The sequence below is a fragment of the Zophobas morio genome, unplaced genomic scaffold (assembly GCF_036711695.1).
Source record: "Zophobas morio isolate AGI-343-1 ecotype UQ-CSIRO unplaced genomic scaffold, CSIRO_AGI_Zmor_V1 ptg000002l, whole genome shotgun sequence".
Taxonomy (NCBI): domain Eukaryota; kingdom Metazoa; phylum Arthropoda; class Insecta; order Coleoptera; family Tenebrionidae; genus Zophobas; species Zophobas morio.
Window position 1 is genome coordinate 6,105,764 of NW_026972107.1, and position 25,671 is coordinate 6,131,434.

General features: G+C 37.6%; 2 protein-coding genes across 4 annotated transcripts; both read left to right on the plus strand.

Annotated features, from left to right (window-relative positions):
- The first annotated feature begins 768 nt into the window (after nucleotides 1-768).
- On the plus strand, nucleotides 769-5,552 carry LOC135125881 (phosphoribosylformylglycinamidine synthase). Its single transcript, XM_064051622.1, has 7 exons — nucleotides 769-1,842; nucleotides 1,974-2,227; nucleotides 2,277-2,660; nucleotides 2,848-3,246; nucleotides 3,297-4,309; nucleotides 4,357-4,801; nucleotides 4,852-5,552. The coding sequence occupies exons 1-7, from the start codon at nucleotides 998-1,000 to the stop codon at nucleotides 5,487-5,489; spliced, it is 3,978 nt and encodes a 1,325-aa protein (XP_063907692.1). The 5' UTR covers nucleotides 769-997; the 3' UTR covers nucleotides 5,490-5,552.
- A 178-nt stretch (nucleotides 5,553-5,730) lies between these two features.
- Nucleotides 5,731-24,873, plus strand: LOC135125897 (sortilin-related receptor-like). 3 transcript variants are annotated; one of them, XM_064051646.1, is made up of 13 exons: nucleotides 5,731-5,948; nucleotides 9,862-10,110; nucleotides 10,167-10,831; nucleotides 10,961-11,654; nucleotides 11,765-11,934; nucleotides 21,425-22,518; nucleotides 22,571-23,002; nucleotides 23,055-23,314; nucleotides 23,385-23,565; nucleotides 23,634-23,908; nucleotides 23,979-24,171; nucleotides 24,223-24,494; nucleotides 24,639-24,873. In XM_064051646.1, the coding sequence occupies exons 1-13, from the start codon at nucleotides 5,745-5,747 to the stop codon at nucleotides 24,714-24,716; spliced, it is 4,767 nt and encodes a 1,588-aa protein (XP_063907716.1). In that variant the 5' UTR covers nucleotides 5,731-5,744; the 3' UTR covers nucleotides 24,717-24,873. The 3 variants fall into 3 exon arrangements, with proteins under 3 accessions (XP_063907716.1, XP_063907736.1, XP_063907725.1); XM_064051655.1 differs by lacking the exons at nucleotides 5,731-5,948; nucleotides 9,862-10,110; nucleotides 10,167-10,831; nucleotides 10,961-11,654; nucleotides 11,765-11,934 and adding exons at nucleotides 18,219-18,531; nucleotides 19,305-19,553; nucleotides 19,610-20,274; nucleotides 20,404-21,097; nucleotides 21,208-21,377; XM_064051666.1 differs by lacking the exons at nucleotides 21,425-22,518; nucleotides 22,571-23,002; nucleotides 23,055-23,314; ... (3 more) ...; nucleotides 24,223-24,494; nucleotides 24,639-24,873 and adding exons at nucleotides 15,649-16,736; nucleotides 16,793-17,080; nucleotides 17,131-17,384; nucleotides 17,440-17,929.
- Nucleotides 24,874-25,671: the final 798 nt, after the last annotated feature.

Consider the following 25,671-nt stretch of genomic DNA (forward strand, 5'->3'; position numbering starts at 1 on the left):
TATTTCCTTACAAGAAATTAGAAACATCTTTTTGAATATCGTGTTTTTCAAAGAATACCTTATATTTTGCCTGTTTTTCTTAATATACGTATCCCATATTTTCAGAACAAGAAACTTAAAACTCGTTTAAAACGGTAAATTCTTGTAGACAAATCTTGCAATTAATTTGACAATGAACGAAAAATTCATCACAATTGAGAATTGAGATCGGGGCGGGTATGGGTGGGGCCTAATCTTTGGCTTGATTTTTTTTCTCAATATATCCACATAGCATTCTTTGAACACAACGATACTCAAAAACATGTTTTTAATTTCTCGTAGAGAAATAAGGAATTTGCAGTTAAGCTCCGCCCTCTTGGCTCACGACCGAGGAGGGTAGAATATTATTATTAAAAAAATCATCACAATCGAGATAGGGCGGGTGGGCGGGGCTACATTTTGCCTTTTGTTTTCTTAATATGTGTAGACTTATTTCGGCAAAAAGAAACTTAAAACATGTCTAAAATGATAAATGTTTGTAGCAATCAACTTAAATCCTCCACTTTTCTTCTACAACCCCTTTAAATACGGCAAAAGTTGAACATCAAAGTTCACACTCATATTCACAAATGACGTTTATAATCTTGAAATTGTTATTATAAAAACACAAACATGCTTTTCATCAGAACGAATTTAAAACCTCGATTATAAAAGTGCTAAAATTTGAATTCCTGGAACGTCACCTTATGAAAATGAACGAAGTGTTTATGTTAAAAAAAAAATGTCAACACAGTCAAAAGTGAGGTTACGTTGAGTCGGCGTGTTCAACTTAAAAACCCATTATCCTGTTATTCCTTAATTGAACCATTAACGTGCCGCCTCTGCCCACCTCATCAACTCGTGCCCCAACAATGCCATCTGAAGACATTCCGACCCACAGATAACCCCTCTTATCGCAATTTCCCTCATTAAGTAACGCAAAGTGCCTTCCACGTCAGTAGTGCCTTAGTACCCAACCATGGTGGCCACCGACTCGTCCATCACCCGCTTTTACCTGCAACCAGGTTGCACCCCTGCAAAGAAAACCGAAATCCTGCTCAAGCTTCAACAGAAAAGCCCCAAACTATTGAACATCGAGACCGAGTTGTGCTACCACGTGGAAACCACGTCGCCGTTATCGGAGAAAGAGATAAGCTTGCTCAAATGGGTACTGCAAGACCCGTTCCATCCAGACAGACTGTCACGAGAGAAGCACTTATCGGAGGAAAATTCCAGCCACGTGGTGGTCGAAGTGGGGCCAAGGTTCAACTTCTCGACGTCCAATTCCACCAATGCCGTGTCGATTTGCCAGAATTTGGGGCTGGGGCAGGTGGTCAGGCTTGAGGTATCACGCAGGTATAAGCTGATTTTTAATGAGGGGGTTAATGCGTCGAAAGATGAAGTGGACGAAGCGGCGGCGGTGTTGTATGATAGGATGACGGAGTGCAGGTACACTCCAGAGAATATTCCGAGGAAGAGTTTTAACGAAAAGTTGGTGAAGAAGGAGGATATTAGGGAGATAAATGTGTTGAAAAAGGGAGAAGAGGCGATTAAGGAGATTGATAGGGAGATGGGGTTGGCGTTTGATCAGGCTGACTTGAAATACTACACGAATTTGTTTCAAAAAGTATTGAAAAGAAACCCGACGAATGTTGAGTTGTTTGACATGGCGCAGTCCAACAGTGAACATAGTAGGCATTGGTTTTTTAAAGGAAAAATGGTTATTGATGGGGTGGAACATGAAGAATCTCTAATTGATATGATTGTGGACACCCAGAAGCACACAAATCCAAATAATGTTATCAAGTTTAGTGATAACAGCAGGTAATTATATTATAATCTATGAAAATACTCTCAGGGGGGGTTCACACACTTCAGTGTGTGTATAATTGGTTGCATATACATCACACTAAGTCGGACGTTTTGAAATACCCACAATGGTTTGTTTATTCAAGTGCCATGAAGGGTTACATCCACCGCAGCCTCAGACCCATCACTGCCGGTTCCATGAGCGAACTACGTGAAGTAAACACCGAATCTCACTTGATTTTCTCCGCGGAAACCCACAACTTCCCTACCGGCGTAGCACCATTTAGTGGCGCCACCACTGGGACTGGTGGCAGAATCAGAGACGTCCAGAGTGTAGGCAGAGGCGGTTACTGCATTGCCGGCACTGCTGGTTACTCAGTCGGTAACTTAAACATTCCAGGTAAGAGTGTAAACCCCACAAATAACCTCCACTAAACAAAAAAATCAAGGATATAGTCTCCCTTGGGAGGACTCCTCTTTGGAGTACCCAACCAACTTCGCACCCCCATTGGAGGTTCTAGTAGAAGCCAGCAACGGCGCCTCCGACTATGGTAACAAATTCGGGGAACCCCTCATCTCCGGTTTTGCCCGATCTTTCGGTCTGGTGGACTCGGAAGGTGAGCGCAAGGAGTGGATCAAACCCATCATGTTCAGCGGGGGGATTGGAAGCATGGAGGCCACCATGACCGAGAAACTACCACCAAAACCAGGCCACAACATCGTCAAAATAGGAGGGCCGGTGTACAGGATTGGAGTAGGAGGAGGGTCGGCGAGCTCCGTGGAGGTCCAAGGGGATAATAAGGCCGAACTGGACTTCAACGCAGTTCAGAGAGGTATAACAATAATAATAATGTGATTAGCCAACCATTCCGTTATGTTAAATACGGTCAAAATCACAATGTACACACTTCGCTGTGAGAGGAATGTCCGAAAATAAAACCTAACTGAGGATCTGAATCTCGAGTGTTAAATTTAACGTGAACCGGGACACTACAATAATAATAATAATACTTGTACTAGGTGATGCTGAGATGGAGCAAAAGCTCAACAGAGTGGTCCGCGCTTGTCTGGAATTGGGTAAAGAAAACCCCATTGTAAGCATCCACGACCAGGGAGCGGGAGGAAATGGGAACGTTCTCAAGGAACTGGTCGATCCCGTGGGGGGAATTATTTACGCGAATAAATTCGAACTGGGAGACCCCACTATCAACGTCCTCGAATTATGGGGTGCCGAATATCAAGAAAACAATGCCCTTCTGTGTGATAAAGCCGACTTGGAAATACTGAAAAATATATGTAGGAGAGAAAGGTGCCCTATTAATGTTGTAGGGGAAGTCACGGGAACCGGGAAAGTCGTTTTAGCTCTAGACGAAACTAAGAAGGTTTTACCATTTAACTTGGAACTTACACATGTATTAGGTTAGTGACTTGATTATTGGTGTTGGTTGTGTTTAAAGATTATTTCGTAGGAAAAATGCCACGGAAAGTATTCAAATTGGAGCGAAAAAGTCCTCTTTTGAAGGAACTCCAATTGCCGGATGCTCTCTCCATCTATAGTACCTTGGAACGTGTTTTGCGACTGCCATCTGTCGCCAGTAAGCGCTACTTAACTAATAAAGTCGATCGGTGCGTCACTGGACTAATCGCTCAGCAGCAGTGTGTGGGACCTTTACACACACCTTTAGCGGACGTAGCCGTTACCGCTATCTCGCACTTTGGGTATGAAGGCGTGGCTTCGTCCATCGGCGAGCAGCCAATCAAAGGCCTCGTGAATACCGCAGCCGGAGCGCGCATGACCGTCGCCGAGGCCCTCTCCAACCTCGTCTTCGCCCTAATCTCAAACATCAAAGACGTCAAATGCAGCGGCAACTGGATGTGGGCCGCTAAACTCCCCGGCGAAGGTGCCGCCCTCTTCGACGCTTGTAAAGCCATGTGCGACATCATGTCGCAGCTGGGAATCGCCATAGACGGCGGCAAGGACTCCCTCAGTATGGCGGCCCGTGTAGGAAAAGACACCGTCAAGGCTCCAGGAACTTTGGTAGTGTCCACGTACGCTCCCTGCCCCGACGTCCGAAAAGTAGTAACCCCGGATTTGAAAGTCCCAGCGACTGGTAAAACCGGCCAGTTGTTGTTCGTGGATTTGTCGAACGGCCAGAGCAGGTTGGGTGGTACAGCGGTGGCCCAAGTTTTCGGTCAATTAGGCAAAGAATGTCCAGATGTGGAAAACGTGGAGGAGTTGAAAAACGCGTTCGTGGCCACGCAGGAGTTGATCAGAGATGGCGCGGTACAAGCAGGGCACGACGTGAGCGACGGAGGGCTGATTGTGTGTCTTCTGGAGATGTGTTTCGCTGGAATAAGCGGGATTGAGGTGCAGATTGTACATAGACAGGGACAAACTATCCCGATTTTGTTCTCTGAAGAGGTGGGGTGGGTGCTGGAGGTGGCGGAGAGCGACGTGAGGCATTGTCTTGACGTGTTCAAAGTAAGTATAGTCGTTGTGTGTCATACATAACTAATTTTTTTATGTAGAAACACAAAGTTCCTGTGTACAAGATTGGTAAGAGTGTGGGGTGTGGTATTGACTCAAAAATCACTATAAATGTTAACAACGCATGCATCGAGAGTACCGTGTTGCCACTTATGCGCATGTGGGAAGAGACGAGTTACAAGTTGGAGTTGCACCAAACTATTAAGACCTGCGCAGACTCCGAATTTAATTCATTGACGTCACGGGCACACCCTAAGTACCGACTATCCTTCGATCCCGATATAGATTCAGCTATCAAGGGTCCAGTGCACGTCAAAGTGGCCGTTCTACGCGAAGAAGGTACCAATGGTGACAGAGAAATGGCAGCTGCTTTAGTCAGAGCCGGTTTCAAAGTCTGGGACATAACAATGCAAGACCTTCTATCCGGGAACGCAGTTCTGGATCAATTCAGAGGGATTATCTTCCCGGGTGGTTTCAGCTACGCCGGTATGTATTTGATTTTGACTGAATGTACACCAATAAAACACATTTTTTAGATGTTTTGGGTTCGGCGAAAGGCTGGGCCGGCAGCATCCTCTTCAACAAAACCATCAAGGATCAGTTCGACCGTTTCTACTCCCGTCCGGACACCTTCAGTCTCGGTGTATGCAACGGTTGCCAACTTATGGCGATGATCGGTTGGGTGGGAGAGCTCAATTCCGACAATACCGCCAACATCGTGCTCGAGCACAACGTTTCGGAACGTTTCGAATGCAGATGGAGCACCGTCAGGATCGAAAAATCCAACGCCATTATGCTGAAAGACATGGAAGATTCGGTGTTCGGAGTCTGGGTCGCGCATGCCGAAGGCAAATTTACGTTTAAGAATTCGTCGGTGTATGAAGATCTGAATAAAAATAAGTGCGTGGGGTTGAGATACACTGACGATAATGGAAATCCGACGGAAATCTATCCCATGAACCCGAATGGTAGCATTGGGGGGATTGCCGGGATTTGTTCCGTTGATGGTAGGCATTTGGCGATGATGCCCCATCCGGAACGCTGCGACCAACCGTATTTGTGGCCATACGTCCCAACGGATTGGCAGCACTACCAGAAGAGCCCGTGGCAGAAGATGTTCAAGAACGCGTTCGATTGGTGCTGTAACGTTAAGTTCTTCCCCGTGTACTATTAGCTTTTGCATTCCAATATATTTTATTTTTGTATTTTTAATAAACTTGATGAAACCTGAAACAAATATTTTATTGTAAAACTTGTGGTTATAGTTGTTACTAACTTTCACGAATTCATTAAGAGCTTCATTAAAATTCGTTCGGGTTTTCCGTACCCTACTCAAAACGATTTATACATTTTCAAAAAACCGGTTGATCACCTGCAGGGCGCCAAGGGTGACTAGTTTAGTTTCAGCTGTTGTCTCGGTCAGAGTAGAATGAAAAACGTTTGTGTTTTATTGGTTGTGTGCCTGTTTTTTGTACATAATGAAGCAGCGGAACAGAAGATACAGAGAAAAACATTGTACGGATGCGCTGATGCTCCGCAAGGACTAGATCGGACAGTAATTATTGACAGAAATGAGGTACCACCCCTCACTGGTATAGAAAGATCAACGGAAAACATCACGTTAGAATCGAAGGTAATTAACCAGTTATACCGGGACAGTTTAATTATTTGTATACTCACCTGTCAAAAGTGTCCTTTTTCGATTATCTCTGGGAATTCCCACATCTTGAAATTAAATGCGTGGTGAAACCCAGAATTATTTACACAATTTATTTTACAAAATACCTATGTATCACAGTATTAACAATAACAAAAGTAGGTCTTACATTATTGTGTCTGTCGTTTTAACTTCGTTCACTTTGAAAGAGTTTTCAGTAATTCTTAATCATAAATATTAAAAGCTGAAATTTGATTATAACTAGTTACGTAATGTTCATATTATAATATGTAACCATTTTTTCAGTATTACTTGGAATTCAGGTGAATGTAGTCAAGGTGAACGTGATCAAAAGCTTTTAATCTATACATTTAAATAATTTTTCATAAAATTTCATGTTATTTACAACATTGATTCCTCTATTTTTGCTTATATTAATACCTATCTTTCTGAGAACTTGTTTGATCTACAGACCAGAGCGCGTTCAGGCCAATGTCGACTCTAAGCGTTCACAAGCGATGTTGTTGGTTTGGACTAGAATTTTTTATTATTACTGATACTTATATGTACTATTTTTTGTTTAACTAAGAATTAATTCTTTAGTTGTGTTTTATACTAGCAAAACGTGGCAACATTGTGTTCTACTTGGTATGGATTTTTAAATGTTTTTAGTGACAATTTTTTCGTTATTTTCGATACATTGTATGATATTAATTCGAAAAATCGAGAAATCTAAAAATCGAAAAATTAAATAAATGTAAAATTCAAAAATCTAAAATTATAAGGAAGAATATGAAGGAATCGAAAAGTCGAACAGTTGAGAAATCGAAATAAGCCAAAATCGAAAAATTAAAACTTGAAAAATTGAAATATTGAGAAATCGAAAAGTCATGAAGTCAAAAAATCAAAAAATTGAGAAATCGAAAGAACAAAAAGTTAAAAGTTGAAAAATTGGAAAAGCGGAATAATAAAAAAAAAAACGAAAAAATGGAAAACTGGAAAAACTGAAAAATCCGAAAACTGAGAATCTAAAAAGTTGAAAAATTAAGAAATCGAAAATTCAAAAAAGTACAAAATTGAACCATTGAAGAACAGGAAAATTGAAACACTCGAAAGTCAAGAAATGGGAAAATCAAAACATCGATTAATTGAAAAATCGAAGAATTAGAGTTTATTAAAGTCAAATTTGAAAAATTGAGAAATCGAAAAAACAAAAAGTTTAAAGTTGAAAAATTGGAAAAGCGGAAAAATAAAAAAACGAAAAATGGAAAACTGGAAAAACTGGAAAACCGAAATAGGTCAAAATATAAAATCAAAATGTTATAAATTGAAAAGCTGATAAATCGAAAAACTGAACAATCAAATCTTGACAAATCGGGAATGAAAAAATAACAATTCGAAAATTTGAGAAAAAGAAAAATAAAAAAAGTGAAATCGAAATATAGAAACCTTAAAAAATCAAAAGTTTAAAGTTGAAAAATTGGAAAAGCGGAAAAATAAAAACAACGAAAAATGGAAAACTGAAAAAACTGAAAAACCGAAATAGGCCAAAATATAAAATCAAAATGTTATAAATTGAAAAATTGATAAATCGAAACACTGAACAATCAAATCTTGATAAATCGGGAATGAAAAAATAACAATTCGAAAATTTGAGAAATTGAAAAATCAAAAAAGTGAAGTCGAAAAATAGAAACCTTAAAAAATCGAAAAAATGAAAAATCAAAAACCAAAAAATTGAAAAGTTAAAGAATTGAAGAACAGGAAAATCGAAACATCGATTAATTGAAAAATCGAAGAATTAGTTTATTAAAGTCAAATTTAAAAAATTGAGAAATCGAAAAAACAAAAAGTTTAAAGTTGAAAAATTGGAAAAACGGAAAAATAAAAAAACGAAAAATGGAAAACTGAAAAAACTGAAAAACCGAAATAGGCCAAATTATAAAATCAAAATGTTATAAATTGAAAAATTGATAAATCGAAAAACTGAAATCTTGATAAATCGGGAATGAAAAATTAACAAGACTTTAAGTCAAATTGAAAAATTGAAAAATCGAAAATTTCGAAAAACAACAATTGAGAAACAGAAAATCTAAAACCGGTAAATCGAAAAATCGAAAACTTAAGAAATCGAAACATTTGAAAAATTCGGAAACTTGAAAATTGAAATACATATTGAAGAACTGAAATGAAAAATCGAGAAATCGAAAAATGTAAAATTTTAAATATTGAAAAATTGAAAAATCGAAGAATCGAAATATTGAAAAATCCCAAAACTGAAATATCGAAAAACTGAAAAATTCCAAAACTTGAATATCCAAAAACTCAGAATCTACAAAATTGAAATATTGGGACACCGAAAAATCTAAAAAGTAAAGTCGAAATATCGAAACCTTAAAAAAAATCGAAAAATTGAAAAATCAAAAATACCTGAAAAATCGAAAAATTGAAGAACTGGAAAATCGAAACAGTCAAAATGCAAGAAATGGGAAAATTAAAACATCGATAAATTGAAAAATCAAAAAATTTAGAAATGTCAAAAATTGAAAAATTGAATAATCGAAATATTTAAAAATCGTAAAATTGAAAAGGAGAAAAATTGGAAAATGTAAAATTGAAACATCGGAAAACTGAGAAAGCGAAAAATTGAACATCGAGAAATTGAAAACTTCATATATTGTAAAGTCCAAAAATTGAATAATAAATAATCTGAAAAGTCCCTAATCTGAAACATCGAAAAATTGAAAAATTAAAGAAAAACTGAAGAATGGAAAAACTGAAAAATCTCAAAACTGAGAAATTAAAAAATTGAAAAGTTAAGAAATCAAACAATCAAAAAAGTGAAGTCGAAAAATCAAAACTTTAAAAAATTGAAAGAAATGAAAAATCGAAAAACTGAGAGTTTATGAAAGTCAAATTTGAAAAATTGAAAAATAGAAATATTTAAAAATTGTAAAATTGAAGAGGAGAAAAATTGGAAAAATGTAAAATTGAAGCATTGGAAAATTGAGAAATCCAAAAATTAAAAATCGTGGAATTGAAAAACTGAAAAATGGTAAAATCGAAAAATTGAATAACAAATAAACTGAAAAATCCCAAAACTGAGATTTCTAAAAATTGAAAAATGAAAACAAACTGAAAAATCCCAAAACTGAAATGTCCAAAAACTGAGAAATTAAAAAATTGAAAATTTATCCAATCGAAAAATCAAAAAAGTGAAGTTGAAAAATCGAAACCTTAAAAAATAGAAAAATTGAAAAACCAAAAACCCGATTGTAAAAATTGAAGAATTAAAAAACTGAAAAATCGAAACATCCGAAAGTCAAGAAATGGGAAAAATCAAAACATCAATTAATTGAAAAATTGAAAAATCGAGAGTTTATAAAAGTCAAAAATTGAAAAATCGTAATATTTAAAAATCGTAAAATTGAGAAATTGTAAAATCCAAAAATTGAATAATAACTAAACTGAAAAATCCCCAAACTGAAATTCCGAAAAACTGGGAATTTGAAACAGTAAGAAATCGAAAAGTCGAAAAACCCAAAAATCTCAATGTCGAGGATAAAAATTCAACGCGGATTCTTAAACCACAAGTTCAAGACTTTTAAACATTTAAATTAGTTGTCAAGTTATTTTATTATAAAATGCATGTACATACCTGAATAATTTGTTTTCCTGTAGAAATAATAGCCGAAACCGGTTAGGATGTGTATTACATCACGGATCACGACTTATAGATCAAATCGTTTCTGAACGCTTAGAGTCGACATTGGCCTGAGTGCGCTATGGTCTGTAGATCAAACAAGTTCTCAGACGACGTTATACTAAAGCATCGTAGATAAAAGGATATCTATCTATGAAAAGATTATTGTTAAAATGTTGATTTTAGATTAACCACCTGAATGACACTCATAAGCAGCTAGTGGTACACTGGGTGGGCAATGGAACTAACGTCATCATTTGTCTAGCACGTGACCCCAACACCACCCAGGACCCAGAACCTTCATCTCTTTTTATTTCATACGACGATGGCGACACCTACGAAAACAAAACTAATCTTTTCAAAGTATCAAATGAATCAGATCAGACCTACGCTACTTTGGAGAAGTTCTACATACACCCGACGTACGACACTCACGTGAGCACCACCAATGTCAGAGGGCGCTCACTCCACTATACTTCTTTTGCTTCCAGCTGGTGTTTACAGATATTAAAAACAAATTACTCTTCGTTACGACAAACCACGGCCAAGACATTAAAAAAATCACGTTGGATTTTAGTCCTATCCAAGTTTCGTTCCACGAACTTGAACCATCAGTGTTCATTGTTTTGGATCAGCTACACAGATTGTGGGTGACCGAAGATTTTGGAAATACTTTCAGACAAATGCAGGACTCGGTCAGGAGTTTTCACTGGGTGAAGGAAAGCGATTTCCTTTATAGTCTGGTCGTGCAAAGGATGGAAACTGATGGTTATAACACCATCTTGTATTCGAACGATTTATTTTTAAATGGATCGGGCACGGTTCGGGCTACAAATATCTCAGATTTTTGTGTCAAAGACGACTACCTTTTCACCACGAAAGTCTCTCCTACAGGGGTTCTAGAACTGTATGTCTCTTACAAGCTAGGGAAGGAAAAAAAGGGTCTGTTTGACACTAAAGTGGATATTAGGAGTTACTTTATTGTAGACGTCACAAGTAACAGAGCGCTTGTAGTGGTTAGCGATTCGGATACCGTTTCACATTTACATGTTTCCGATTATTTAGACAATGAAGATGATGTGGTCATGTTTATGTTTTCGCTGGTGGATGTGTTGTCGTATTTTCCGAACAGCACGTTGAACTACACTTGGATACAGTAAGAAAACTTCTAATATTGTAACTGACAACGTTTGTTTTTCTTTCTTTTACGAAATTAATCTCGGGCGCCAGTTTTTTTAAATATAGTCGTTATGTGAAAATAAAACCAATTATATTTGTATTCCAGGCGCGTTCCTGAAAACGCTTTTGTGGACGTCTACAAAGTCGAAGGTCTCTCCGGAATTTACATAGCCTCTCAAGTCGTACCCAACCCTGAATTATACAACAACAACGTCAGTCTCTGGAATTTGCGTTCGTACATTACTTTCGACCATGGTCATACATGGCGTTTGATCCAGGCTCCAGAACGAGACGTCGACGGTCACCCGATTCCATGCTCAGTGAACACCAACTGTTCATTACACTTAAACCTGGAGTTCAACCAACGGTACTCTGGCAATCGATCTACAAGTATCTTATCGAGTAAGTCCGTTCCGGGTTTAATTATAGCGACTGGGGTTCTGGGCAAGTCCCTGGATGGACACCGTGGAGTCTACGTTAGTAACGATGCCGGATTGACATGGAGACAAGTACTCAACGATTCGTACTTGTTCAATATGGGGGACCATGGTGGTATTTTGACAGCTATCGAGTTTTCGAAGTTGAACGGGGAGACGAGATACATTTTGTATTCAACCGATGAAGGGGAAAAGTGGCAGCAGGCAAAGTTTCATAGTGAAAATATCAGGCTGTACGGGTTGACGACCGAACCAGGGGAGAATACAACAGTGTTTACTGTGTTTGGCTCCCTACCCAAAGATAATCAGTGGATCATTTTTAAACTGGAACTAAGGAACGCGTTCAAGTATAATTGCTCCAAGGTGAGAAAATAAGACTTTTCTTTGTTTTAAATTGATTAATCAGAGCCGAGTTTTCTATGAATGTTGGTTTTGGACTACTGTTAAATGTAATAATTCATTTATTTGTCCAGGACGACTATACCACCTGGCCATCTAGCAATCAAAACAACATCTCATGTGTTTTGGGACAACAGTTAACCTACCAACGTCGGAAGTCCCATGCTAACTGCTACAGTGGCGAAAATTTCGACACTTCCACTTCGAGGGTACCTTGTAGTTGTGACTTCCGTGACTACTTATGGTAACCATAATCGTCACCTTAGAACTGGTTTGCCGCATATCCAGATCGCGTCCGAGGGATTTTCGCCTCTACTGCTTGGTGCAGATTTGCCGCATGTCGCACTTGGGCGAAGCGAAACATAGTTTAGATTCAGTGCTGATTTGCCGCATGTCCAAGCAGAAATCGATACAGTACCGTTATCCGTTTTTAGGTACTTCCTTGCTGTTTTGCTTTTCAGCGTTAGGTTTGGGGTTGGGAAAGAAATCGTATTCAACTTCACGCGCAGAACAATAAGAATAATGTGAAATAAATAAAAAAGACTTAACAATTTTGATGAATCTGAAATTAAAAAAAAGCAACTGTAATTTGTGCAACTGTTTTTCTGTTGTTATAGATGTTACAAATATTTTCAATTTTTTTTTTAAGAAAGATTCAGTTTCAAATTATTAGATTCGAAATTTTACAAATTTAAATTTCAAATAGATTTGTTGCTCGTTAAACAAATAATTTAATTTTTTACTTAACAGTAACATTTTTGTTTAATGATTTCTCGGAAATGATTGACCTTATTTTCTCTAAAATTTTAGTCAACAAAATTCATAATGCTGCATACCTATATTCGTATTTGTGGAAATGATATTTCCACATCAATAATTACAGATAATAATAGATACATTTTTCAGAGATAATTAAGATTAAGATTTCTTAATCAACTTCACGCGCAGAACAAGAAATACGGCAAGGACTCGTAATGTGAAATAAATGAAAAATTGAAACGATATTAGAAATCTCGTGGTGAAGTAGTTAACTAAGTATAACGAACAATGAATGTTAAATTATTGATGTTTTGATTCGATTTTTTCTAAATATTTTTAAAATAAAGAGACTTATTTTTCTTTATTTTTATATAAAATCTACATTTGATAAAACTCATTGCAGTCATTCATTTTTCCTAAAAACTGTAGAATCCAAATATTGCATTGTCAATTTCCATTGTTAAATGGTGAATTGTGAACGAAATACGGAGTACCAAATTTAAATGTGTTTTACAGAAAGGAACTACTTTTACAAAGGATAATAAAATGATATTTTCTTTGCATTGGCGGAGTAAAGGCGGCTCGTTGACTCGCTGCAGTCCTACTAAAATTGCAGCTTAATATGTAATTTTTTTATATAAAATATTCAAACTGATAAAGAACACTCGGGTAAAAATAGGTTGTTGTCTCAAACAATTAGATTCCAGTATTTTATTACATTACGTGGATATTGACTACAAGTAGCTATTGTCGGGCAACCAGAGAAAATTAGCAGTGATACTGCTTAAAACTGTAAATGCAGTATATTTGGATTTGGAAATAAATCATTCGTTTCCATGTCTTATGTATCAGTGACAATTATGTTGACTGCAACCCAAATCTATTTGATTACCCCTAACTCCATAATATCTAGTACTTAATATAGTTATACGCTTTTCAGTTGAAAATGAAAGAATTATTTGTACTGGTAGTTGTAAACAATTGTATAAATATTTCCGTTGGATTCCTTTGCGAACTCTTTGTCAATTATTATTTATGATACTGTGGTATGATCCCAAACTGTTTAGAGAAGAAAGGGAGGCTGTGGTGTGCGCACGTAAACTTGTCCTATTTCTTTCCAATACATTAGCTCTAAATATTAGCTCTCTGTCTATGATCTCCTACGTGCGCTTATCATAGACTCCTTTTATCTAAAAAGTATGCAGTATTTCCCGCGCAAACCAACAGTCAGATCTCTAGATTGCCTGGCCTCGTGATTTGTCACGTATTTTTAAATAACATACAGTTTTCTAAATTTGCTGAAGTACTACTAAACTACAAAAATAAATAAACGGGTAAATTATATTCTCAAATTATAACTCCGAATTAAACATGCCGTGAACCCTACTAAGTATAAATTAAACATCATTGTTTGCTAACTACATAATTGATTAAACTTATTATTTTAATAAGGTAAGGTATTAAACTAGACAGAGACTTGAATACTTTTTTTTACTAATTTTAATAATTCTTATAAATGAGTAGATACTTATTAATAAAGCAATACATATTATTATACGCAAAAAATATATTTGCATGTTTTTGCATAAACTTCCTGCACTTATAATTTATGAACAGTATTTTGGACGATGCCCAATTAATTGATAAATAATAGTATGTTGATGTAAAAAGAGTATCATTACATTACTTCAAATTCTTTTAACTTTCTTTATGTATGTAGTATGTCCTGTTTTCAAAATCTCAAGAAATTAGGGTTATGGTAATTCAATTCAATCTGGATGCTTAGGGTAAAATCTCAATAAACAACAAATGAAAAAGTATGTTATTTTTTAAAATTTATATAACATTTATTGCTGTAAAAGTTGGAGATGACGTTATATAATGGGGAGGATGATTACAAATGTTGGTCAGCGTTTTATCAACTGGAAACGCGAGACCTATGTTTTCGCATTATAGGAGTCATGAAACGTTGAGAAGCCATAAAAGTAGCCAGTCGCCCGATGAACCTGATTACAATACTTCCTTAGCTTGCGCTCGAGACATAAAAAAATAAACAATAACATTTGGATTTAATAGCTTTTGATATCTGGTATACCTAAACAGTGAGTGAATTTTATGCGGCTATTATTACCATTACATATAACCATCCAGTTAAATTAATTGGTAAAAAAATTTACCCATAAATAAGTTATTGTAAAGTTATTTTTATTTACACGCGTATAATTGCACAACAATAATTGTTAGACAAATAGAATGATAAAGAAAGGCAATGTCATATTAAAAAACAAATTACTCGTTTCGATGTAAGGTACCTTATATAAGTTAACAACATACATCTATTTAGTTATTATAGGTAAAATTCTAATACGGAATTTGTTCTTGAAGTAAGTCGTAAATTGTAAATAGCTATAAATTCGGAAATAATTCTTTTTAAAAGATACAAGTCAAAAATGTATTAGGCATGATTGTCAAGAAACATTCCAATTCTGTTTCAAATTTGCAAGCATTTTATGTCAAAAGCTGATTTTTGTAAACGTTCCAGTAATAAATTTCGAAGCAAAATCCACCTAAACAGATTTTGCTTCGAAATTTTAATTTTCATATTACTTTTACAACATTTTAATTTAAAAAATTAAAAATGTATCTATTATTTGTGATTATTGATGTAGAAATATCGTTAATAAAATGTTACTGTTTAGTAAAAAATTAAATTATTTGTTTATCGAACAACAAATCTATTTGAAATTTAAATTTGTAAAATTTCGAATCTAATAATTTGAAAATATTTGTAACATCTATAACAACAGAAAAAGAGTTGCACAAATTACAGTTGCTTTTTTTTAATTTCAGATTCATCAAAATTGTTAAGTCTCTTTTTTATTTATTTCACATTATTCTTATTGTTCTGCGCGTGAAGTTGAATACGATTTCTTTCCCAACCCCAAACCTAACGCTGAAAAGCAAAACAGCAAGGAAGTACGTAAAAACGGATAACGGTACTGTATCGATTTCTGCTTGGACATGCGGCAAATCAGCACTGAATCTAAACTATGTTTCGCTTCGCCCAAGTGCGACATGCGGCAAATCTGCACCAAGCAGTAGAGGCGAAAATCCCTCGGACGCGATCTGGATATGCGGCAAACCAGTTCTAAGGTGACGTAATACTAATTTTAATTTTTTTTCAACTTGTACTTTTTAGTGATTTTGGCTTCGTCCGTTCCAGCGTGGGACACTGTGTTAGAAACTCATCCATTAAACACGACCCTTACCAAGAGCCTCTAATTTGTAACCCGTATGAATTTTACAGTCGCACCAAAGGTTATAGAAAAATTCCGGGCGATGTGTGTATCGATGGCGACCAATACTTACCAGAAGAGGTCCTTTGTCCGTTCAGTGAGGTGCAAGATTTCTTGCTTCTCAGTCAGAAGAAGAACATTCGTAGATACAATTTAATTACAAGGAAGCTAGAGTTGTTGCTAGTGAAGAAACTGGGCAATGTGGTAGCCTTCGATTTTGATATGAAAAGTAACTGTTTTTATTGGGGCGATATCATTTTCAAAACAATCGAACGACAGTGTTTGAATGGTAGCAAGCCGGAAATTTTAGTTTCTACCGATTTGGTAAATGTTGAAGGGATGGCGTTAGACTGGATGTCGAACAACTTGTATTTTGTGCTTGGAAAAAGTTCGAAAATCGAGCTGATCAGAACGGATACTAATCACAGTGGAAGAATGAGGCGTACGGTGTTAGGACCCAACGATTTACAAAAACCCAGAGGCATCGCGCTACACCCCAAAGCTGGATACATGTTTTGGACCGACTGGGCCTACGCAAATGCTTCAATTGGTCGTGCTGATTTGGATGGTAAAAACATAAAGAAACTCTTCGGAGCAGAACGTGTTAAGTGGCCTAATGGTATCACTGTTGACTATATCGCGGAGAGAATCTACTGGGTAGACGCGGCTTTCGACTATATAGCCAATAGCGACCTCCACGGTGACTTCTTCGAATATGTAATTTATAAAGATAAAGCCGTCGCTCAACCATTCTCCATTGCCGTATTCAAAACCAAAATGTATTGGACCGACTGGCGAAACCGTGCCATGTTTAGCGCAGATAAGGATGGTCAAAGCGATAAAGAGATCCTCGGGACTTTTCAATACGCGATGGGCTTGAAGGTATACGGCCATGGTGTCCGCACTGGCTCAAATTCTTGTACGGACACATCTTGCCCTTACATTTGCGTCGGAAAACCAGGGAACGGAAAAGCTTGTCTGTGTCCCGACGGTACGAAAACTGCACACTTACAACATACTCTGTTAATCATTATTGTTTCGTTACAGATATGGAACTCAAAAACAATACGTGTCACCCTCTTCCTACTAATCCTGTTCAAAACAACTGCAGCTCTAATTTGTTTGCCTGTGATGGCAAATGTATACCCAAGCAGTGGCGTTGTGATCGCTCCATCGACTGTTTAGACGGGTTAGATGAGAAAGATTGTCAAACATGTTCAAAACAGCTGTTCGGTTGCGACAGTGACAGATGTATTCTGGCGTCAGCCAGGTGCGATGACACATACGACTGCAAGGACAAGTCAGATGAACAGGATTGTGCATCACCTTGTAAAAGTAAGCATCGAGAGATACGTAGGAAACGAAGATTATTGGCATTGTTTTAGGTGATGAATTTGACTGTAAATGGGGTTCTGGTAGGTGTGTTCCGCAAACCCAGCAATGCGATGGTAAGGAAGACTGTGGAAATGGGTTAGACGAAATGAATTGTGAAAATAAAACGTGTTCGGATAATGAATTTTCCTGTGGTGGACGATATAATGTGTGTATTTTATATGACCGGGTGTGTGATGGTATTAGAGACTGTTCTGATGGTAGAGATGAGGCGAATTGCACAACTACCTCACCCACACAACGTGAGGTATGTATATTTAGACAGACATATTTAACCCAATCTTTGAGTGCTTATTTAACAGAAGATTTGTCAAAATGATTGGATGTTCAAATGCGCCAACCAAAAATGCGTTGCCTCTTGGTGGAAGTGCGACGGAATAGACGACTGCGGGGATGGTAGCGATGAAGAAGGGTGTCGTAACAGAAGAAGAAGAAGAAGACGAATCATAGAAACTATATTGAATACTACATATTAGAATAGAAACTGTAGTGCATTATGGATTTCACCCTCCTTATGAGAATCATTGGAACATCTGAACGACCTACAGTAAGAAGAAGAAGAAATAACACCTAGCCTCTTGTTTGTTATCACATTTTATAAATCGACTTATGGTTTTGCAAATGCAAATTTACTAAATATCCATTATTTAAACATTAGAAAAACATATTTAAGAAATAGTATCATGTAGTATAACAAGACAAAACTTGTGTAGGCAACTAACAGTACGTCAGATAAACCCCACTTCTTTGTGAACTTGTAAACCAGCTTTCAATAAAATTTGTAAACAATGAAAGCGTGTATTTCTTGAGATAAGACAACAGAAGTTACCTGAGATTGACTCACTGGCGAAGACATCAACAACTAATGATACCAGTCGTTTTGGGTTCTCCAAAGACTGAACTATCAGTATTCTCTTCAACAAAACAAGGAGCAATTTGACTGCTTCTACTGATATACATCTGGGTTTTCCGTGCTGTACTGAAACGCGGTTATTTACCCACGCGCAGTAAAAACCGATTACGTCATTTTATCACCCACAGGGTGAGAGGGGTGACTCGGTAATTTACATTTTTTTAGGTTTGTTTAACATAATTGATTGCACACATTTTGCCTCTTTCGGTTTGTTTACCAAACTCAAGCTATTAGAGTGCATTTCTTTCATTTCTTAATCTCCTTTTGGTATGAACGGTGTGCAATGAAAAGCACGAGTGTTTTACTGATTGTGTGCTATTTTTTTCTACATAATGGAGCAGCAGAACTCACAAAAACATTACATGGGTGCTCTGATCCTTCGCAAGGACTAGAACGCACAGTAATTATTGACAGAGATGAACTCTTCCACTCGCCTCCGGTTGTTAAAAGATCAACGGATAGCAACACCATAGTTTCGAAGGTAGGTAATTCACTACATGTTTATATCGAGACAATTTATTCACATGTTAGCGGTACAACAAGAAAATGTGTTTAGAATAAAATTCCAATAATGTAATTTTAATAAATAAGACTGCTCGAGCGACTTCTCAGACCATTTTTAATATAGTGTTACAAAGTCTTGAAATTGTGCCATGTGGTGAAACAGTTATCTTCATTCCACAAATCGGTAAACAGAGTAATAGTAAACTTTTGCTATTAATATTCCAAGGTTAGGTAAAGTTGATAACCTTTATTGCGCAATATACAAAGAATATAAAGAACTTGGTAGTCAAATTCACTGCGATTTTTATCCGAAGTTCTAGACATAATTTGTTTCCACCTTATCCTTCCCCAGAAAATGAATCATGCAATGTATATCGTATTAAGTTATAGCGAATTTGGATGTTGTATTTCAACAAACGACTTCGTCATCGAAATTTAACTAAATCAATACATACAGGCAACCAATTTTTTGTACAATTGAACAACACGTGAAAACAATCTATGAACAGATTTTTTAAAAGTTTTCATTCTAACGTATTTTTTTTTAAACGATGCGTCCTCAAGTAGGAAGTGTTTCTAGGAAAAAAAAATCTTTACCAAAATCATTAGGAGATATGAGACGATAATATTTTAAAATGAAAACTTTGACAAAATCCGTTCATAGATTGTTTTCAGACATGGCTCAATTGGGTGTATTATGTTTTAAAAATAATACAAACCAATTCTTCCACAACAGTTTTTTGATTTTAGATTAATCACCTCAATGACACTCATGAGCAGCTAATAGTCCACTGGGTAGGGAATGGAAGTAACGCCATCATTTGTTTAGCACGTAACCCCAATCCTACCCAGGATTCAGAACCCTCAGCTGTGTACATTTCATACGATAATGGCGATACATACGAAGATAAAACATCCCTTTTCAAAGTATCAAACGAATCAGATCAGATTTATGCTACTTTGGAGAAGTTCTACATACACCCGACTTACGACACACACGTGAGCATCACCAACGACAGACGGCGCTCACTCCACTATACTTCTTTTGGTTCTAGCTGGTGTTTACAGATATTAAAAACAATTTACTCTTCGTTACGACAAACCACGGCCAAGACATTAAAAAAATCACGTTGGATTTTAGTCCTATCCAAGTTTCGTTCCACGAACTTGAACCATCAGTGTTCATTGTTTTAGATCAACTACACCGATTGTGGGTGACCGAAGATTTTGGAAATACTTTCAGACAAATGCAGGACTCGGTCAGGAGTTTTCACTGGGTGAAGGAAAACGATTCCCTTCATAGTCTGGTCGTGCAAAGGATGGAAACTGATGGTTATAACACCATCTTGTATTCGAACGATTTATTTTTAAATGGATCCGGCATAGTTCGGGCTACAAATATCTCAGATTTTTGTGTTAGAGACGACTACCTTTTCACCACGAAAGTGTCTCCTACAGGGGTTCTAGAACTATATCTCTCTCACAAGCTGGGGAAGGAAAAAAGGGGTCTGTTTCACACTAAAGTGGATATTAGGAGTTACTTTATTGTAGACGTCACGAGTAACAGAGCGCTTGTAGTGGTTAGCGATTCGAATACCGTTTCACATTTACATGTTTCCGATTATTTAGACAATGAAGATGATGTGGTCATGTTTATGTTTTCGCTGGTGGATGTGTTGTCCTATTTGCCGAACAGCACATTGAACTACACTTGGATACAGTAAGAAAACTTCTAATATTGTAACTGACAACGTTTGTTTTTCTTTTTTTTACGAAATTAATCTCGGGCGCCAGTTTTTTTTTAAATATAGTCGTCATATGAAAATAAAACCAAATATTTGTATTCCAGTCGCGTTCCTGAAAACGCTTTTGTCGACGTCTACAAAGTCGAAGGTCTCTCCGGAATTTACATAGCCTCTCAAGTCGTACCCAACACTGAATTATACAACAACAACGTCAGTCTCTGGAATTTGCGTTCGTACATTACTTTCGACCATGGTCATACATGGCGTTTGATCCAGGCTCCAGAACGAGACGTCGACGGTCACCCGATTCCATGCTCAGTGAACACCAACTGTTCATTACACTTAAACCTGGAGTTCAACCAACGGCACTCTGGCAATAGATCTACCAATATCTTATCGAGTAAGTCCATTCCGGGTATAATTATAGCAACCGGTGTTGTGGGGAAGTCCCTGGATGGACACCGTGGAGTCTACGTTAGTAACGATGCCGGATTGACATGGAGACAAGTACTCAACGATTCGTACTTGTTCAATATGGGGGACCATGGTGGTATTTTGACAGCTATCGAGTTTTCTAAGTTGAACGGGGAGACGAGATACATTTTGTATTCAACCGATGAAGGGGAAAAGTGGCAGCAGGCAAAGTTTCATAGCGAAAATATCAGGTTGTACGGGTTGACGACCGAACCGGGGGAGAATACGACAATGTTTATTGTGTTTGGGTCCCTACCGGAGGACCAACAATGGACAATTTTTAAACTGGAACTAAGGAACGCGTTCAAGTATAATTGCTCGAAGGTGAGAAAATAAGGCTTTTCTTTGTTTTAAATTGACCAATCAGAGCCGAGTTTTCTATGAATGTTGGTTTTGGACTACTGTTAAATGTAATAATTCATTTATTTGTCCAGGACGACTATACCACCTGGCCATCTAGCAATCAAAACAACATCTCATGTGTTTTGGGACAACAGTTAACCTACCAACGTCGAAAGCGCCATGCTAATTGTTACGGTGGCGAAAATTTTGACACTTCCATTTCGATAGTGCCTTGCAGTTGCGATTTTCGTGACTACTTATGGTAACAATAACACTGATTTTAATCTTTTTATTCATCCTAATTTTCAGTGATTTTGGTTTTGTCCGTTCCGACGAGGGACACTGTGTCAGGAATGCATCCATCGTAGACAACCCATACAACGTACCTATAACTTGTAAGCTTGGCGAATTTTACAATCGTTCCAGAGGTTATAGGAAAATTCCGGGCGATGTGTGTATCGATGGTGTCGAAAACCGCTACCTACCAGAAGAGGTCCCCTGTCCGACCCGTGACCTGCAGGGTTTCTTGCTTGTTAGTGAAAAAAACAATATTAGTAAATACGATTTAATTACGAAAAAGCTGGAGCCGTTGCCTCTGAAGAAACTGGAGAATGTGGTAACCTTCGATTTTGATATGAAAAGTAATTGTGTTTATTGGGCCGATATTGCTTTTAAAACGATCGAGCGACAGTGTATGGATAACGGACAGTCGGAAATTTTGGTTAATACCGATTTGGACTTAATCGAAGGAATGGCGCTAGACTGGATGTCGAACAACTTGTATTTCGTGGATGGAAAAAGGTCGAAAATCGAGCTGATCAGGACGGATATTAGTCACAGTGGAAGAATGAGACGTACGGTTGTAGGACCCACCCATTTAAAGAAACCAAGAGGTATCGCTCTTCATCCCAAAGCTGGATACATGTTCTGGACGGACTGGTCCGTCGAAAATCCTTCAGTTAATCGTGCTGATTTGGATGGCACAAACATAAAGAAACTCTTTGGGGAAGCACATGTTAGGTGGCCTAATGGTATCACTGTTGACTATGCCGCGGACAAAATATACTGGGTAGACGCCGGCAAGGACTATATAGCTACTAGTAACATCAACGGTGACCACTTCAAACATTTAATCTTTGAAGGTAACGATGTCGGTCATCCATTCGGGATAGCTGTTTTCAAAAACAAAATGTACTGGACCGAATGGCGAAACAATGCTATCTTTAGCGCAGATAAAGATGGTCAAGGTGGTCACGAGATCCTCGCGAGGTTACGTCTTGAGTTAGATCTAAAAGTGTACGCTGATGGTATTCGCACTGGTACCAATTCTTGCACGAACACATCTTGCTCGCATATTTGCGTCGGGAAACCAGACCAAGGAAAAGCGTGTCTTTGCCCAGACGGTACGAAAAGTAACTTTACTGAAATCCCTGGACATCATTTGTTTCGTTACAGGGATGGAACTCAAAAATGAAACGTGTGTTCCCGATACAACGAAACCCTTCGTTGATTTAGTGAACCCTCCTATCCAGAACAGTTGCAGGGGTGATTTATTCCGGTGCACCGACGGCCATTGTATACCAAACAGATGGAAATGTGACGGCGAAAAGGATTGTGCTGATGGCTCTGATGAGAGTCATTGTGTTGGAAAAACCTGCAGCTCTAATTATTTTACCTGTGCTAATGGATTTTGTATACCCATGCGGTGGCGTTGTGACCGTGAAAACGACTGTTTGGATCGATCAGATGAAATAAATTGCTCGAAGAAGTGTACAGAGACGCAGTTCAGCTGTGATAATGGGACGTGTCTTCCGGCGATATGGAAGTGTGATGGGTCATACGACTGCGTCGATAAGTCGGACGAGCAGGATTGCGTACCTTGTAAAAGTAAGTAGCGAGAGATTCGTAGAGAATAAAGATGATTATTGGCACTTTTTAGACGATGAGTTTGACTGCAAATTGGGATCTGTTAGATGTATTCCGCAGGCAAAGAAGTGCAATGGTAAGAAAGATTGTTTAACTGGGTTAGACGAAGTGGGGTGTGAAAATATGCCGTGTTCGGAGAAAGAATTTCCGTGTTATGGACGCGGACATTACATAGGGTGTATTAACTATGTGCAGGTGTGTGACGGTATTAAGAACTGCATTGATGGTAGAGATGAGGAGAACTGCACGACTACCGCGTCCTCACCACCCAAGGTACCTATATCTAGTCTGTAATTGAAATATACAGAATGTTTAATATATTCTTTGGGTGCTTACTTAACAGAACAAAATTTGCCCATACCGCGGGATGTTCGAATGCGCCAACCAAAATTGCGTCACGTCTAGGTCGAAGTGTAACGGTATAGACGACTGCGGCGATGGTAGCGATGAAGTGGGCTGTCATAACATCACAACCACAACAAATACCACCAAAACATCTACCACGGCCATTTCCATGAATCCTGGTAATTGTCTTTTATTCAAACTTAAGATACATTGTCTGATAATAATCAGAGAAAGGTAATTTTTTTAGAAACAACAAGCAACAAACGACAGAATTGCACTGAGCAGGAGTTTGCTTGTCGTAATGGCTTATGCATTCGGGCGACATTTAAGTGTGATGGAGACGATGATTGCTTGGATAAGTCAGATGAGCTGAATTGTGCTACTTGTTTATATGGAGAGTATGCATGTGGTGGACTTCAAAATAAATGTATTCCCCATAGTTGGGTGTGCGATGATGATATAGACTGCCCAGACGGTAGAGATGAGATGAACTGCAAGACAACCACACCCAAACCACCCAAGGTACGTATACCTAGGTTGTAATTGAAAAGTAAAGAGTGTATAACATATTCGTTGGGTACTTATTTAACAGAACAAAACTTGCGAACACGCCTGGATGTTCCAATGCGCCAACCAACAATGTATCCCTTCCTGGTGGAAGTGCGACGATGCGGACGACTGCGGCGATGGTAGCGATGAAGTAATGTGTCATAACACTACAACCACAACAACCACAACCATGAAACCCACTACGGTTATTGATCCTGACACCCCATCTTGCAAGAGTAAATATAGACATTTACGATGAGCGAGGTTTGTTATTTGTGTTTATTTAGATACAGAATTTCGCTGCAAATCTAGTCCTAACAGCTGCATACCCCAAATGTGGCATTGCGACGGCGAAATGGATTGTAATGATGGATCTGATGAACTGAATTGCACCGACACAAATGCTTGTCCGGAAGGACAGTATGCGTGTGGTGGATCTCATTGTATTCCGTTTAGGTGGCTGTGCGATGGTCAACCAGACTGCGCTGATGGTAAAGATGAGAAGAACTGCAGAACGACTACGCCCGAACGTGGTAATGTTACTGTTCCGATCATTCAGGTATGTCCATAGTCGGCAGACATGAAAATTTTTCATTAGGGTGGAGTGACTTAAGTTAACTCAATATTTGACTCTAATATTGCTGCGTATGCGCAAAGAAAGTTTTCAAAACTTGTTTACTGCATATAGATATAATTTTTCCAGAGCCTAATGCCAGTACAAACGACTTCACCATCATCAACTCAGATTTACGAGCCAGTGAATGTTACAAGTTTAGAATAGACACTCGAGGGCCTTTGGATTTAGCCATTTATCAAGTGATATATCAGGAAGCAGAAACGATGCCTTCACTCTTTGATGTTATTACACTATATGTCCATTTGTACAAGAATACATTTTGTATGTACTTTTCACTTTTAATAAAAAAGTATAAATAATATTTTAAATAATTTTAAAGAATTTCATAATCTTTCTCAAAATAACAATATAAAAAATATGCAACAACATACATTGGACTTAGTTTTTTCTAATATTGGTTGTCTAGTTGAGCTTTCCGACCTAATCTTTGTTGACGAAGACGCTCATCATCCTACTCTTTCTATATGTGTAAATTTTAATATCAAATCGCACAAGTTTTTTCCTATGAACAGTCACAGCGAACAATTTAACTTTAGAAAGGCCAACTTTCCTTTGTTATACGAGATGCTATTATCAACTAATTGGGACTTTCTGCATCAAAATATTAGTGTCAATGAAGCATGTTCTCTCTTTTATAATAAACTACAATCAATTTTTAATAAAACAGTTCCTAAGTACCGTAAACAAGCTCGTAATAATCAGTATCCCCCGTGGTTTGATAAAGAAATAATTAACTCCATTCGAAGTAAATTTAATATGTTGAAATTATATAGAAGACATAAAACTGAAAAATATCACAGTTTGTTTAAAGTATACCGTTCTCGCTGTAAGAACTTAATTAAAGCCTCCTATATAAAATACCTACATCAAATTGAAAAGGATATATCAAAAAATCCTAAGAGTTTTTGGTCATTTGTACATAACAAAGTAGGTCACAGCAGAATTCCTGGTGTGATGCATTACAACAATATTGAGTTTTCTTCTCCTGATGAAATAGTGGACGCGTTCAGTGATTACTTCAGTGAAGTTTATATTCAGTCCAAACCTTGTAATTTATCAACCACTGACAATGAAGTTGCTGCGCAACTGTTCGTAAATG

Bases quoted from the DNA above. Each gene is read 5' to 3' on its own strand.
- LOC135125897 (XM_064051646.1), top strand. From the start codon at position 5,745: ATGAAAAACGTTTGTGTTTTATTGGTTGTGTGCCTGTTTTTTGTACAT. The intron at 11,655-11,764 runs GTGAGAAAATAA...TTATTTGTCCAG, and splicing joins TCAAGTATAATTGCTCCAAG to GACGACTATACCACCTGGCC. The intron at 23,003-23,054 runs GTAAGTAGCGAG...GGCACTTTTTAG, and splicing joins GGATTGCGTACCTTGTAAAA to ACGATGAGTTTGACTGCAAA.
- LOC135125881 (XM_064051622.1), top strand. From the start codon at position 998: ATGGTGGCCACCGACTCGTCCATCACCCGCTTTTACCTGCAACCAGGT. The intron at 1,843-1,973 runs GTAATTATATTA...TGTTTATTCAAG, and splicing joins AAGTTTAGTGATAACAGCAG to TGCCATGAAGGGTTACATCC. The intron at 2,228-2,276 runs GTAAGAGTGTAA...AAAAAAATCAAG, and splicing joins CGGTAACTTAAACATTCCAG to GATATAGTCTCCCTTGGGAG.